Source organism: Schistocerca piceifrons, chromosome 5, assembly GCF_021461385.2.
Source record: "Schistocerca piceifrons isolate TAMUIC-IGC-003096 chromosome 5, iqSchPice1.1, whole genome shotgun sequence".
Classification (NCBI taxonomy): Eukaryota; Metazoa; Arthropoda; class Insecta; order Orthoptera; family Acrididae; genus Schistocerca; species Schistocerca piceifrons.
In genome coordinates, this window is record NC_060142.1 from 160,294,925 (window position 1) to 160,311,162 (window position 16,238).

The window sequence follows — 16,238 nt, forward strand, 5'->3', positions numbered from 1 at the left end:
CGACAGGAAGTGCATAATGGCTAAGCAGGGATGGCTAGAGGACAAATGTAAGGATTTAGAGGCTTATCTCACTGGGGGTAAGATAGATACTGCCTACAGGAAAATTAAAGAGACCTTTGGAGAAAAGAGAACCACTTGTATGAATATCAAGAGCTCAGATAGAAACCCAGTTCTAAGCAAAGAAGGGAAAGCAGAAAGGTGGAAGGAGTATATAGAGGGTCTATACAGGGGCGATGTACTTGAGGACAACATTATGGAAATGGAAGAGGATGTAGATGAAGATGAAATGGGAGATACGATACTGCATAAAGAGTTTGACAGAGCACTGAAAGACCTGAGTCGAAACAAGGCCCCGGGAGTAGACAACATTCCATTAGAACTACTGATGGCCTTGGGAGAGCCAGTCATGACAAAACTCTACCATCTGGTGAGCAAAATGTATGAGACAGGCGAAATACCCTCGGTCTTCAAGAAGAATATAATAATTCCAATCCCAAAGAAAGCAGGTGTTGACAGATGTGAAAATTACCGAACTATCAGTTTAATAAGTCACAGCTGCAAAATACTAACGCGAATTCTTTACAGACGAATGGAAAAACTAGTAGAAGCTGACCTCGGGGAAGTTCAGTTTGGATTCCGTAGAAACGTTGGAACACGTGAGGCAATACTGACCTTACGACTTATCTTAGAAGAAAGATTAAGGAAAGGCAAACCTACGTTTCTAGCATTTGTAGACTTAGTGAAAGCTTTTGACAATGTTGACTGGAATACTCTCTTTCAAATTCTAAAGGTGGCAGGGGTAAAATACAAGGAGCGAAAGGCTGTTTACAATTTGTACAGAAACCAGATGGCAGTTATAAGAGTCGAGGGGCACGATAGGGAAGCAGTGGTTGGGAAGGGAGTGAGACAGGGTTGTAGCCTCTCCCCGATGTTATTCAATCTGTATATTGAGCAAGCAGTAAAAGAAACAAAAGAAAAATTCGGAGTAGGTATTAAAATCCATGGAGAAGAAATAAAAACTTTGAGGTTTGCCGATGACATTGTAATTCTGTCAGAGACAGCAAAGGACTTGGAAGAGCAGTTGAACGGAATGGACAGTGTCTTGAAAAGAGGATATAAGATGAACATCAAAAAAAGCATAACAAGGATAATGGAATGTAGTCGAATTAAGTCGGGTGATGCTGAGGGAATTAGATTAGGAAATGAGACACTTAAAGTAATAAATGTGTTTTGCTATTTGGGGAGCAAAATAACTGATGATGGTCGAAGTAGAGAAGATATAAAATGTAGACTGGCAATGGCAAGGAAAGCGTTTCTGAAGAAGAGAAATTTGTTAACAGCGAGTATAGATTTAAGTGTCAGGAAGTCTTTTCTGAAAGTATTTGTGTGGAGTTTAGCCGTGTATGGAAGTGAAACATGGACGATAAATAGTTTGGACAAGAAGAGAATAGAAGCTTTCGAAATGTGGTGCTACAGAAGAATGCTGAAGATTAGATGGGTAGATCACATAACTAATGATGAAGTATTGAATAGAATTGGGGAGAAGAGGAGTATGTGGCAGAACTTAACAAAAAGAAGGCATCAAGGGATCATAATTTAGCATTGGAGGGCAGTGTGGAGGGTCAAAATCGTAGAGGGAGACCAAGAGATGAATGCACTAAGCAGATTCAAAAGGATGTGGGTTGCAGTAAGTACTGGGAGATGAAGAAGCTTGCACAGGGTAGGGTAGCATGGAGAGCTGCATCAAACCAGTCTCAGGACTGAAGACCACAACAACAACAACTGAAGCATAGAGCAACCCGAAGCTCTCCGATCAACTGTATGTTCGTTGACTTCAATAAGGCATATGATTCGGTCGATCGACGGTCCCTCTTTAACATCTTAGAAGAACAAGGACTTGATCGAAAGACATTAGGACCCACCAAGGAAACACTCACGGGTACGAAGTCAAAAGTGAAATTCATGGGCGAATTGTCAGAGCCCTTTGAGATAAAGACCGGTGTGCGATAAGGCGATGGGTTGTCACCACTGCTCTTCAACCTTGTTCTGGATAAAGCCATCCGAGAATAGGAGAAAGAATTGAAGACCCAGGACCACTGGAAACCTATTCAACTCCGACGAAAGAATGATGACATCAGGGTCAGTTGTTTAGCTTTCGCAGACGACCTCGCGATACTAGTGGCCTGTTAAAATACAGCGATGAAACAGATTGGAGTCCTCAAGGAATGCGCTGAGAAAACTGGACTACAAATTTCATTCGATAAGACCAAGTTCATTTGCACTAAACTCGACATTCAGGAATTGAACACAAAATACGGTCAGATCAAACGAGTTCCATCCCTCAAATATCTCGGTGAGATCATAGAACCAACAGCGTTGGAAAAGGGAAGCACAGAACGTTCGGTTACAAAAGTTCAAACGAGTAAATGGGAGAACACGTAAAATCTACAATAAGAAATGTATGTCCATTCATACAAAGATCAAACATTATAATACAGTGATTAAACCTGAATTGCTGTACGCGAGCGAAACGTTGGTACTTAATAGAAAAGGCGATCTGGAGAACATCATGATCATGAGGAAAGTGCTGGGACCAGATAAAACTGAAGAGGGCTATAGACTCAAATCGCGCAAAGCAACAGAAGAACTGTCCAACCTTGCCGCAGATATCAGGAAACGAAGGCTGAAATTCTATGGACACATTCATAGACTCCCATCTTCAAGGCTAACTCACAAGATTTTGACATACACTGCAAAACTGAAGAATATTCTATGGATAGAAGAAGTCAAATATGACGTGGAAAAGTCACAGATAGGAACATCGGACATACTAGACAGGAAACCTTACCGTCAGAAGATAAATAGATGGGTAGTAAAGCCAGAGAATGAATTCCTTAAAAGATCAGGGAAGGTCAGAAGAAAGGAAGAAAGCACATAGCGAAAGAATGAAAGCTATATGGGCTAGCAGAAAGGCAAATCATAAATGTAATTCGTGATCCGACAGGGTTCATAAGCGCACGCACACACACACACACACACACACACACACACACACACACACATATATATATATATATATATATATATATATATATATATATATCGCAGAAGAATCTGAATAGCACAGTCGCCGTAGTGTAGCGGTTATAATACTGGACTGCTGCATGGTGGGTCGTCCAATATTCTAAATGTCCGGCCTCAGACGTATCATGGAATTTCTGTAGAAGATCTAAGCGCATAATGTTAGGAAGCACTGGTAGCCACCTCTTTCCAAATGGATCAAAGTTTTTCTTGCAGTGTAATCCATTAACTACCTTAAATTGTACTTTCACATCCTCTGACCGATTTAAGGCAAGCATAATTTGGGATATCCTGGCGTCCTTCCTCTGCTCAGCAGAGTGATCCTGGAGTGTTGCGAGACAGTCACTATCTTCATCAATGTCTTGATGGTCTTGCACAGGGTTTCCTGAGAGACAGTCGGCATATTGGTGTTTTCTTCCACGTTTATACACTATGGTAATGTCATACGCTTGAAGACTTACTGCCCACCTGGCGAGTCGTCCTGTTGGATTCTTAAGACCGGTCAACCAACAAAGTGTGGAAGAAAACACCAAGATGCCGACTGTCTCTCAAGAAACCCTGCTTCTACGTGAAATGTATACAGGGTGTTACAAAAAGGTACGGCCAAACTTTTAGGAAACATTCCTCACACACAAATAAAGAAAAGATGTTATGTGGACATGTGTCCGGAAACGCTTAATTTCCATTTTAGAGCTCATTTTAGTTTCGTCAGTACGTATTGTACTTTCTCGATTCACCGCCAGTTGGCCCAATTGAAGGAAGGTAATGTTGACTTCGGTGCTTGTGTTGACAGGCAACTCATCGCTCTACAGTACTAGCATCAAGCACATCAGTACGTAGCATCAACAGGTTAGTGTTCATCACGAACGTGGTTTTGCAGTCAGTGCAATGTTTACAAATGCGGAGTTGGCAGATGCCCATTTGATGTATGGATTAGCACGGGGCAATAGCCGTGGCGCGGTACGTTTGTATCGAGACAGATTTCCAGAACGAAGGTGTCCCGACAGGAAGACGTTCGAAGCAATTGATCGGCGTCTTAGGGAGCACGGAACATTCCAGCCTATGACTCGCGACTGGGGAAGACCTAGAACGACGAGGACATCTGCAATGGACGAGGCAATTCTTCGTGCAGTTGACGATAACCCTAATGTCAGCGTCAGAGAAGTTGCTGCTGTACAAGGTAATGTTGACCACGTCACTGTATGGAGCGTGCTACGGGAGAACCAGTTGTTTAGGTACCATGTACAGCGTGTGCAGGCACTATCAGCAGCTGATTGGGCTCCACGGGTACACTTCTGCGAATGGTTCATCCAACAATGTGTCAATCCCCGTTTCAGTGCAAATGTTCTCTTTACGGATGAGGCTTCATTTCAACGTGATCAAATTGTAAATTTTCACAATCAACATGTGTGGGCTGACGAGAATCCGCACGCAATTGTGCAATCACGTCATCAACACAGATTTTCTGTGAACGTTTGGGCAGGCATTTTTGGTGATGTCTTGATTGGGCCCCATGTTCTTCCACCTATGCTCAATGGAGCACGTTATCATGATTTCATATGGGATACTCTACCTGTGCTGCTAGAACATGTGCCTTTACAAGTACGACACAACATGTGGTTCATGCACAATGGAGCTCCTGCACATTTCAGTCGAAGTGTTTGTACCCTTCTCAACAACAGATTCGGTGACCGATGGATTGGTAGAGGCGGACTAATTCCATAGCCTCCACGCTCTCCTGACTTCAACCCTCTTGACTTTCATTTATGGGGGCATTTGAAAGCTCTTGTCTACGCAACCCCGGTACCAAATGTAGAGACTCTTCGTGCTCGTATTGTGGACGGTTATGATACAATACGCCATTCTCCAGGGCTGCATCAGCGCATCAGGGATTCCATGCGACGGAGGGTGGATGCATGTATCCTCGCTAACGGAGGACATTTTGAACATTTCCTGTAACAAAGTGTTTGAAGTCACGCTGGTACGTTCTTTTGCTGTGTGTTTCCATTCGATGATTAATGTGATTTGAAGAGAAGTAATAAAATGAGCTCTAACATGGAAAGTAAGCGTTTCCGGACACATGTCCACATAACATATTTTCTTTCTTTGTGTGTGAGGAATGTTTCCTGAAAGTTTGGCCGTACCTTTTTGTAACACCCTGTATAGTGGATGTTATACAGTAGAGCTTAGTTTCTATAACACCTAGACACATTAATCATGTACCTTCAAACGAAACATCATCCTTGAACAACATATTTGCACTGAAGTGAGTGTTGACAGACAGATGAATGAAACATTCGCGGAAGTGTACTGTTGCAGGAAAATCAGCTGCTGATGGGGCCTGCACAAGCTGTTCGTGGAAGGATACACCAGGTTCTCGTGTAGCACTCTCCAGACAGTCAAGTGCTCAGTATTACTTCTGTAACTAATTGTCGTACGCTGACACTAAGATTGTCGTCAACTGCACGAACAAGTCCCTCCTCTAGCTGAGGTGTCGTTGTCCTCCAAGACCTTCCCCAGTCACGACTAATAGGCTCCCTAACACATTGATCAACTGCTTCAAACAGCCTCCTCTCGGCACACTGTCATTCTGGAAATCTGTCGTTCTGCTAATCCGTACAACAAATGGGCATCTGTCTACTCAGAATTTGTAAACACTATGCCTGCACTGTACCGGAAATCAGGTCCACGATGAAGACTACTCGGTTGGTGCTACGAGCTAGTAAAGCAATGAAGTTAGTCACATGTCAACACAAGCAATGAAGTGAGTTACTTTGTAAGCTTTCTATTTAATTTATTTGTATATGAAATACTGAATATTCTTTTTCCGAATTTTCTCCTCGTGTAACGTGTCCTTAAAATATCATATTCAACGGCTGAGCAATACTGAATATTTGTTGGCCTTGTACTGGGATTGTGAGCAGTACCGCGAAACAAAACTTTAATCTTAGCGAAATGCTGAATGAAAATGAATCTAATAAATTACAAAAGAAACTAATTGTGTACTCAGTGCAAACTATTTAACTGATTTTTGCTTGTCAGAAACAGTTTGTGCCTGCGAGTGGCGTAAGGTACAATCTACACACGACAACATGTTTAAAATTTTATTAAGAATGATGGAGGAGGGTATTACCGTAAAGAAAAGCGTTCTTGAATAATAAAACTCTGAATTTCGTAACTGTTAGAGTCTTCTTAAGCTAAACAGTCTTTTTTCAGAATAATCAATCATTACAAAAAATACAGATATTTAGACCAATTGTGTTACTTGTGACGTAAGGAAAACAAAGAGAACAAATTAACACTAATCATGAATATCATTAGTTATCTAAAGGAGAAAGATTTCCTTCAACTATCTGAGAAACAAACATTTCATCCCTACGCGTGTACTGGATACCTTGAAATATTCCTCCAAAAATCTTCTCCAGCCATACAGTTAAGAAAATATCTTTACAAACAAGTTATCATCTCTGTAATAAAGTATTCCAGATAATTTCTCCCAGATTCACAAATACAAATTTTCTCTAAAACTCAACTGCACGGTGCTACGCCTCTAGTATGAATGCCCTAGTGGAGCACAACTAACTAGCGACCAAGCGCAACACAGATTACATTAAACAGACGCAATGCTCTTATCCATTACTCGTGCAGCGTGCTTATACATCTTTGTCCCAGTACAGTAAACCTGAGGTAATTACAGTGGCAGAAAACATATGAAAACCTTACAACATGTCGACGTTATCGTCGTTCTATTGGAACAATAGACACTGGCGGTGAACCTCAGAATTACAACTTACTGTACATTCCAAGCAAACATAACCATGCGGGTATTTTGAACGGTACATGTACAGGGTGTTTCAAAAATGACCGGTATATTTGAAACGGCAATAAAAACTAAACGAGCAGCGATACAAATACACCGTTTGTTGCAATATGCTTGGGACAACAGTACATTTTCAGGCAGACAAACTTTCGAAATTACAGTAGTTACAATTGTCAACAACAGATGGCGCTGCGGTCTGGGAAACTCTATAGTACGATATTTTCCACATATGCACCATGCGTAGCAATAATATGGCGTAGTCTCTGAATGAAATTACCCGAAACCTTTGACAACGTGTCTGGCGGAATGGCTTCACATGCAGATGAGATGTACTGCTTCAGCTGTTCAATTGTTTCTGGATTCTGGCGGTACACCTGGTCTTTCAAGTGTCCCCACAGAAAGAAGTCACAGGGGTTCATGTCTGGCGGATAGGGAGGCCAATCCACGCCGCCTCCTATATGTTTCGGATAGCCCAAAGCAATCACACGATCATCGAAATATTCATTCAGGAAATTAAAGACGTCGGCCGTGCGATGTGGCCGGGCACCATCTTGCATAAACCACGAGGTGTTCGCAGTGTCGTCTAAGGCAGTTTGTACCGCCACAAATTCACGAAGAATGTCCAGATAGCGTGATGCAGTAATCGTTTCGGATCTGAAAAAGGGGCCAATGATTCCTTTGGAAGAAATGGCGGCCCAGACCAGTACTTTTTGAGGATGCAGGGACGATGGGACTGCAACATGGGGCTTTTCGGTTCCCCATATGCGCCAGTTCTGTTTATTGACGAAGCCGTCCAGGTAAAAATAAGCTTCGTCAGTAAACCAAATGCTGCCCACATGCATATCGCCGTCATCAATCCTGTGCACTATATCGTTAGCGAATGTCTCTCGTGCAGCAATGATAGCGGCGCTGAGGGGTTGCCGCATTTGAATTTTGTATGGATAGAGGTGTAAAATCTGGCGCATGAGACGATACGTGGACGTTGGCGTCATTTGGACCGCAGCTGCAAGACGGCGAACGGAAATCCGAGGCCGCTGTTGGATCACCTGCTGCACTAGCTGCGCGTTGCCCTCTGTGGTTGCCGTACGTGGTCGCCCTACCTTTCCAGCACGTTCATCCGTCACGTTCCCAGTCCGTTGAAATTTTTCAAACAGATCCTTTATTGTATCGCTTTTCGGTCCTTTGGTTACATTAAACCTCCGTTGAAAACTTCGTCTTGTTGCAACAACACTGTGTTCTAGGCGGTGGAATTCCAACACCAGAAAAATCCTCTGTTCTAAGGAATAAACCATGTTGTCCACAGCACACTTGCACGTTGTGAACAGCACACGCTTACAGCAGAAAAACGACGTACAGAATGGCGCACCCACAGACTGCGTTGTCTTCTATATCTTTCACATCACTTGCAGCGCCATCTGTTGTTTAAAATTGTAACTACTGTAATTTCGAAAGTTTGTCCGCCTGAAAATGTACTGTTGTCCCAAGCATATTGCAACAAACGGTGTATTTCTATCGCTGCTCGTTTAGTTTTTATTGCCGTTTCAAATATACCGGTCATTTTTGAAACACCCTGTAAGAAAACAGGTCATGTGACGATGGTACGTTCTGTTTTTGTGTGTTTCCCATGATTAATGAGATGGTGAAGAGAAGTAGAAAATGAGCTCGAACATAGAAACAAAGCATTTACGGAACCATACCCATATAACACATTTTATTCCTCTATGTTTGAGGACTGTTTGCTGAAAGTTTGGCCATAACTTTTTGTAGCATTCCCTATAGTTTCATTAAAAATATCGCCCTCGTAATTGAGCAGCTATAAGCGTTAAAGATTTCTTGTGTTTGTTAGAACGTTCTCCACATTCTTCGCAATAACTTTGCGAAAATTACGGTTCGATATATAAGGGGCTGTCAAATGAGAAATAGGTAAACAGTTTATTATTTCGAAACTAATCGCCATAATTGTACATACATTTTCCCACTGTGAGAGAAGATGGTCAGTGCCTTCATGGACAAATGTTTACGGTTGCCTACTGTAACGGGACATCCTCATCTAGCATTACTTATCCTCAACAGTAGTTACCGACACCCGTAATATTTTTCGCTGCTTTTCTCAAAACTTTCAGATAATTTTATACGCAATATGTTAGATTCCAAACTAAAATTTATGAAAAGGAATTACTTTAATTTCGATGTTACAATCTTTAAGTAATAGCCCTAATTGTACAGTTAAAATGGTTTTTTTTTTTCAGAAACATTTGAAACTACGAATTATTAAAATTTCTATTATTCATTACGCAATCTAGCACTGTTTACTATTTTTATTTCTGGGTTCATTTATGAAATAATAATCGAAATTAATACAAATTCATTTTTCAAGAGTCATTGTAAACCCTTTGGAATGTTGTTATTACTGCAGAGTGAAATAGTAGTAAGCATGGCTCTGATGTGATCGGACGTGGTTTTTTGTATTTTGGGCGAACAATGTAATTTCGGCCTTGTTAATGCGAAAATTTAAAAGACGATTAGGTACTGAAATGTGACAAAATGTACTAACGTAAAAACAAAAATTCTGCAACAACAATCTTCAAAATTATTTATATCAATTCAACCGTGAGGACCTAAAATGTGACAATTTCAGCTTCAATAATCAGACCCCTAGACAAGAAGAACTGGAGCCAACTCTACAAGAAAAGATATGTAAACTAAAAAGTTTATTGTAATGTTACTCCTCTCCAATATTCAGAAAAGTCATCGCCTGTTGTGGACAATAGCTGGAATTAGGAAGGAGGGGGAGATTACTCTACGAAAGCATGATTAATCGACGGGTGACGAATGTCTTTCTTCAGGACTCCAAAAATATGGCAAGGACGGGCCCACATGTTGCCAAAGTTCTTTCGATTACGCTGCAGAAGTTTTGCAGGGAGCCGTCCGTAAAGTCCCGATCTCTCGCCTGAGTACAATCACGGTTCCATAGGCAACCAAAAATATTTGACCACGGAGGCATTGACCGTCTTGTCAATGGATTAATAGTTATGGTGATTACTTTCGAAATAATATACAGTTAACTTACTTATTTTCCATATGTCTCGTTTTCATTTGACTGCCTCTTATAGTTACTCGTTTTTGAATATATTTTGTGTGGCCTTACTGAAAATGCCTTTATACATTTAGGATGAATAATAACGGTAACACAGAACCCTAACCTTTCTGAATAATAGCTTGAAAAGATTAAAATCTGAATACACATTTGCATGTTTCGTTTTGACGTAGAAGGACAGAAAACGGACTCAAAGGAAAAGAGAATATGTTGAAATGTTTTCTGAAAGACGCATGCTGTGCACTAACTAGTGATGCTCGGAGTAACTGTTTGCTAATTATGTTTCAGAGTCACCACCATGGCCTTGTTTGTGGACTCGTGGCTCACGGAGCTGTTGGTAGCCCTGTCACTGGTGACAGTGGCGGTGTACGCCTGGTTCTCCCACAGGTACAAGTACTGGCACAAGAAGGGCGTGCCTTACCTGGAACCACAGTTTCCGTTTGGAAATGTTTACGAAAGTTTTGTGGGCAAGCGATCACTGCCACTGATCATCAGCGACGCTTATCGGCAGTTTAAAGGTAAGATCGAGGATGTACCATGTAAGTGTTCGTTCGTGCTTAGTTTATTATTTAATTTACGTAAGATTATTATTTGTAAACACGCATGTCACAAAGTGATGATATGAAGTTTTTAGTTTTACCGGACATTAAAAGATAATTGTATGCTATACATTTATTTTCTGTAAATGTGCATTTTACATTTTAATGCTTTATTTATTCCACTCCTCAAGCATTTGTCCGAACTTTATCCATTGTCGTAGTGTTGTAACGACACCCTTAATTTATTTAAATATTTTTCATTGGAGTTGCCACCTTTGGCAAGTCTGAAGTGGGCACACTTCAGACAAAAGATAGGATATTAAATGATCAGTTCTTACTAACGTTTGTCAGCTTTTTATCCTCACACCAAAAGTAACACTTGAAAATAAAAATATTTAAAATCTAATTGCGTTTCGCCTAGACAGAGGCGAAAATCAATGTGCATGGTGCCGGAACTTATAGACGTACTTTTGTGGTGTAGCGGCCTTTAAGAGTTCCTACTCATGTAGAACATGCTGATAAATTCTGTGCATCTCATATAATAGTGTGTTTTAACAAGAAGTTCCTTTTCCCACAGATTTCACCTTACGTTTGTTTCACTCACCTATCCACAAGTCTTTCATCAGGTCAAACACTCGTTGTAGTGCGCATTGCTGTATGAATATGAAAACGAGACGGCGAAACAATTAGCTTAAGTCAATTGTATTTAACACATACTGACTTTGGCTAACACAAATAAGATGATAAACTTAAGGATATGAAATCTAAAATTATGCAGTATGATGTAAGACCCTAAATAACGAAAAGTGTGAGGTCATCCACATGAGTGCTAAAAGGAATTAGTCGAACTTCGGTTACACGATAAATCAGTCTAATCTAAAAGCCGTAAATTCAACTAAATACCTAGGTATTACAATTACGAACAACTTAAATTGGAAGGAACATGTTGTGGGGAAGGCTAACCAAAGACTGCGTTTTATTGGCAGGACACTTAGAAAATGTAACAGACCTACTAAGGAGACTGCCTAAACCACGCTTGTCCGTCCTCTTTTAGAATACTGCTGCGCTGTGTGGGATCCTTACCAGATAGAACTGACGGAGTACATCGAAAAAGTGCAAAGAAAGGCAGCACGTTTTCTATTATCGCGAAATATGGGAGAGAATGTCACAGAAATGGTAAAGTAGACCTATTTTGGCTGGAAATCATTAAAAGAAATGCGCTTTTCGTTGCGACGGAATCTTTTCACGAAATTCGAATCAGCAACTTTCTCCTCCGAATGCGAAAATATTTTGTTCACATCGACCTACGTAGGGAGGATAGATCACCACGATAAAATAAGGGAAATCAGAGCTCGTACGAAAAGATATAGGTGTTCATTCTTTTTGCGCGCTTTGGGAGATCGGAATAATAGAGAATTGTGAAGGTGATTCGATGAACCCTCTGCCAGGCACTTAGATGTGATTTGCAGAGTATCTATGTAGATGCAGATGTAGATGTAGATGCAGAAGAAAAAGTAAAACACTAAAAGTAAATTTTAAAGTAGGGTCTTAAGGGTGCCCCGTAATACTGATGTAGGGACACGGAACAATTATAGAAAAATTGGTACGATCCATACAAAATCGGGACAGGTGCCAGCCCAGTTTACGATTGTTTCCAATCACGGGCGTTAAATTTCAGTAATAACACAGTTTGTGTCGGATTAACCACAGCAATGAGAGTCTAAATAAGAATTCCCTGGAAAATTTAAGTTACCAGTACAAAAATTACAACTACGGCCCTAGATTTAGCATCTGACTGCATTAATAAATGTTTCGCCGCTAAGGGCGCCGCTAGCAGAAGAATTGAACACCAAGGACCAAATAACTGTCGCAGCTTCTCGCAGCGATTTGAAAACTGCATTCTACACAAAATTGCTGAAAATAAAATGATAATATTTGATTATCAGTTCACCCAGTAAAATAAAACCATTGGCCAGTGAACTATTGGCGCCTCGTAAAACTAACTTTCCTACCAGCTTGAGTAATGCTGATAAACGTAGTAGCGCTGGCCTGGCGCAATCGTAAACACGTCAGTCCAGAATGAATACAATACAAAGACTGACTATATTAGAACGCCATACATGTCTTGCTTCTTCATTGTTCGGCTCCAGTCCGTGTGGCCGCGCGGCTCTAGGCGCTTCAGTCCGGAAGCACGCGGCTGCTGCGGTCCCAGGTTCGAATTCTGCCTCGGGCACGGATGTGTGTGATGTCCTTAGGTCAGTTAGGTTTAAGCAGTTCTAAGTTCTAGGGGACTGATGACCTCAGATATTAAGTGCCATAGTGCTCAGAGCCGTTTGAACCATTGTTCGACGCCTACACAGCATCCACATCCTGTGTCCTGCATTCCATGGAGCGCGAATCTGGGTGGCGGCTCGGACGTTCTTTGTAGTGTACCTGGAACAAATACTTTTCAGAATAGTTGATCTTTTCCCACTTGTCGCCTTCTTTCATCAATCAGCTACAGTGAGATTTATTATCCTAACTCTTACGTTGAAAATTACTATTTTAGTGTAGAAATTAAAAAAAAAACTTACGTAACTGGACCGTTACAAGCAAAGAGGCAGAGTTTACATATAGATGCTGTGGCACGTTATTTAGCGCTCCTTGCGGTGCCACACTGAAACATTATCCGCCATATTTTTAGAAGTCATTGTGTATGTGTGACTTAAATGAGGAAGCCGCGCGGGGTAGCCATGCCGTCTCGGGCGCCTTGCCACGGTTCGCGCGGTTACCCCTGTCGGAGGTTCGAGTCCTCCCTCGGGCATGTGTGTGTGTGTGTGTGTGTGTGTGTGTGTGTGTGTGTGTGTGTGTGTGTGTATGCGCGTGCGTGTTTGTGTTGTTCTTAGCATGTTGTTGTTGTGGTCTTCAGTCCTGAGACTGGTTTGATGCAGCTCTCCATGCTACTCTATCCTGTGCAAGCTTCTTCATCTCCCAGCATAGGTTAGTTTAAGTTAGATTAAGTAATATGTAAGCCTAGAGACCCATGACTCAGCAGTTTGGTCCCTTAGGAATTCACACACATTTTTGAACACCTGTCCACCGCTAGTGTAGATCTTACGTGCAAGCATGATAACGTTGTCTTCAGTCTTGGCATAGAGTGTGTCTGACGCGGGACGAGGGTACCAGTCCGGTATTTACCCAGTAGGATGATGGAAACCACATGCGTGCCTCGTCCCTACCTGATGAGGTAGACATGAGATCTAGATGCCGCAATATTTGAGACTACAGTTACCTGACCCCATTGCAGTCTTGCAGACCACGGATACGATATTCTGTAATTCCCGTTTACTAAACGAGCGATTGTACTCTTCAGACTCGCATGAGTTTAGATCCAAACAGAGCTGTCGGCTAATTTCTGTCTTCGTTGGAACTCGCGCTCCAGGTTGCCATTGGGTACTGTTTGGCGAAAGTATTTCGCCGTCAACTTGGCTGAAGTTTCAGGAGTAGTGATGAGAGAGCCATTAGGTGCATTACTTTTTCCAATAATTAACCTCACTGATTCACTTATCGCCAATGATGATTGGTTGGTTGATTGATTTGGGGGAGGGACCAATCAACGAGGTCATCCGTCCCATCGGATGAGGGAAGTATGGGGAAGGAAATCAGCCGTGCCGTTTCGTAGCAACGATTCCGGCATTTGCCTGAAGCGATTTATGGAAATCACGGAAACTCAAAATCAGGATGGCCAGACGCGGGTTTGAACGGTCGTCCTCCCGAATGCGAATCCAGTGTGCTAACCACTGCGCCGCCTCGCTCTGTGCCAATGATAATAAGAAATTATTAACGGATTTCAGAATTACTGTGGCAGCTATTCGGCTCACTATGATAATGCCCCGAGCTTTTGCTTAGCTATTGGAAATGATGCCGAGTTTTCTCCAGATGGATCGCAGTGGAGCCTATGCGGAGCCGTCGGTCCCCGATAGCTGAACGGAATTTATTTTTCCAGAGTGTGATCTGACGTCTGTCAGATTTGACAGGAGGCGTTTGAAAGGACGTGTCACCAATCTTCTGGATGATTTTAGTAGTGTGTTCTACAATGTCCTCGGTACAGATAAGGATGGCGGTTATCGCTAAAGCAACCGGTTTTCGGTAAAACCGCTCAAAATAACCGGTTTCTGAAATAACCCATTTTAGGTTTTGTTTATTGCTATTACTTTCAGTTCCTAATGAAGGTGAAGGAGTATAAATCACGATCTGGTATAGAGTACTGACGCTGCGGCAGAAATCGTCTTATTCTCCAGTAAAAATGGCGAATGTGAGAAGGAGACGGGTGAGACGACAGCGAAAGCAAAGGCACAAGTTGATGACTTCTCTGAATCGTAACTTTTCGATGATATCTGTTTTTCATCTTTTAGCAATCATCAACATGAAGGATTCAGTTATTTTCCTAAATTTGTATCCCCTGAATAACATATACCTGTACCAATCAAATTCATCTGCTTTTTGGATGTTTGGTGGTTATTTAGTTCCATGCTCTATGGATCATTTGCGCGATAAATCGTAATGATATGGGACTTGTTAGCTTACATTAACATCACAAGTTAATTTGTAAACTTGGCTACATGCTGAAATATTTATAGGCTTTCGGTCTTTTGTTTTATTATTATTATTATTATTATTAACTATTATTATTATTATTATTACATATGCAGATTTAAGCTAGTAATTCCTACCCACCATCTTCAGATGGCTCTTGAGCACTATGGGACTTATCTTCTGAGGTGATCAGTCCCCTAGAACTACTCGAACCTAACTAACCCAAGGACATCACACATATCGATGCCCGAGGCAGGATTCGAACCTGCGACCGTAGTGGTCGCGCGGTTCCAGACTGTAGCGCCTAGAACTGCTCGGCCACCCCGGCCGGCCCACCATCTTCAACGCATTACATTAATAGAAATTCTTCTGCGGTATAGGACGAATTGTCAAGGAGAAACTTTTTACTTTGCTGTCTTTCAGCCATTTTATATCACTGGATAAGTGACCAAAAATTTTAGTTCCAGCATTGTTCAGCCCTTTTTGTGCTAAAGGCTGCCGTAATGTGGATTACTGAATGTCATTTTTCCCTCTGGTATTTATAATTATGTACATCATTGTTTGTATTTGTTTTCTCCTTGCGCGATATCACTGGTTCTCTGTGCTTCCTCCCGCTTTTAATGTTTTTAAAGCACTTCATTGCTACCGCGCTTCGTAAAATACTTTCGAACTGTGGATGGTATCATTCTGCAGTACAACTGATATCTCATGCAGACAGCGACAAACTACGGTATAGACCAGGTGGGCACAAGTCTTGCATGCTGCACGTAAGAATGCACGCGTACCTTCTAATAGCCCACGCCGCAAGGTAACAGGCACATTCTGTTTGAAAATATGTACCGATTGTTACGTCACGTGTTTGTTGATAGTTTCTAACTCTACGCCTTTGTTGTAAAATACTGCTGATCACTTGTCCCAATTTCTATTTACTCCAATATTTCAAAGTAGTACCAATTTTAGAAATAAAAATTACTCGTTTAAAAAATTATTAAAAAAAATTAGCAACGGCTGCTATGCCAAATTGATATGTCGGTTTCTTACCCAGTCATTAATAAAAATGAAATAAACCTATTGTAACCGCAGACCAAACAAATACCGAAAAAATAGCTCTTCTGAACTAAAATAG

General features: G+C 41.5%; 1 protein-coding gene across 1 annotated transcript in view; it reads left to right on the forward strand.

The window, feature by feature from the left end:
* Nucleotides 1-16,238, forward strand: part of LOC124798880 (cytochrome P450 6k1-like) — a 118,980-nt gene that overhangs the window by 21,469 nt on the left and 81,273 nt on the right. Inside the window, 1 exon segment of the mRNA XM_047262412.1 lies at nucleotides 10,287-10,516. Within this exon segment, the coding sequence (XP_047118368.1) occupies nucleotides 10,297-10,516 (220 nt within the window). The 5' untranslated portion in view covers nucleotides 10,287-10,296.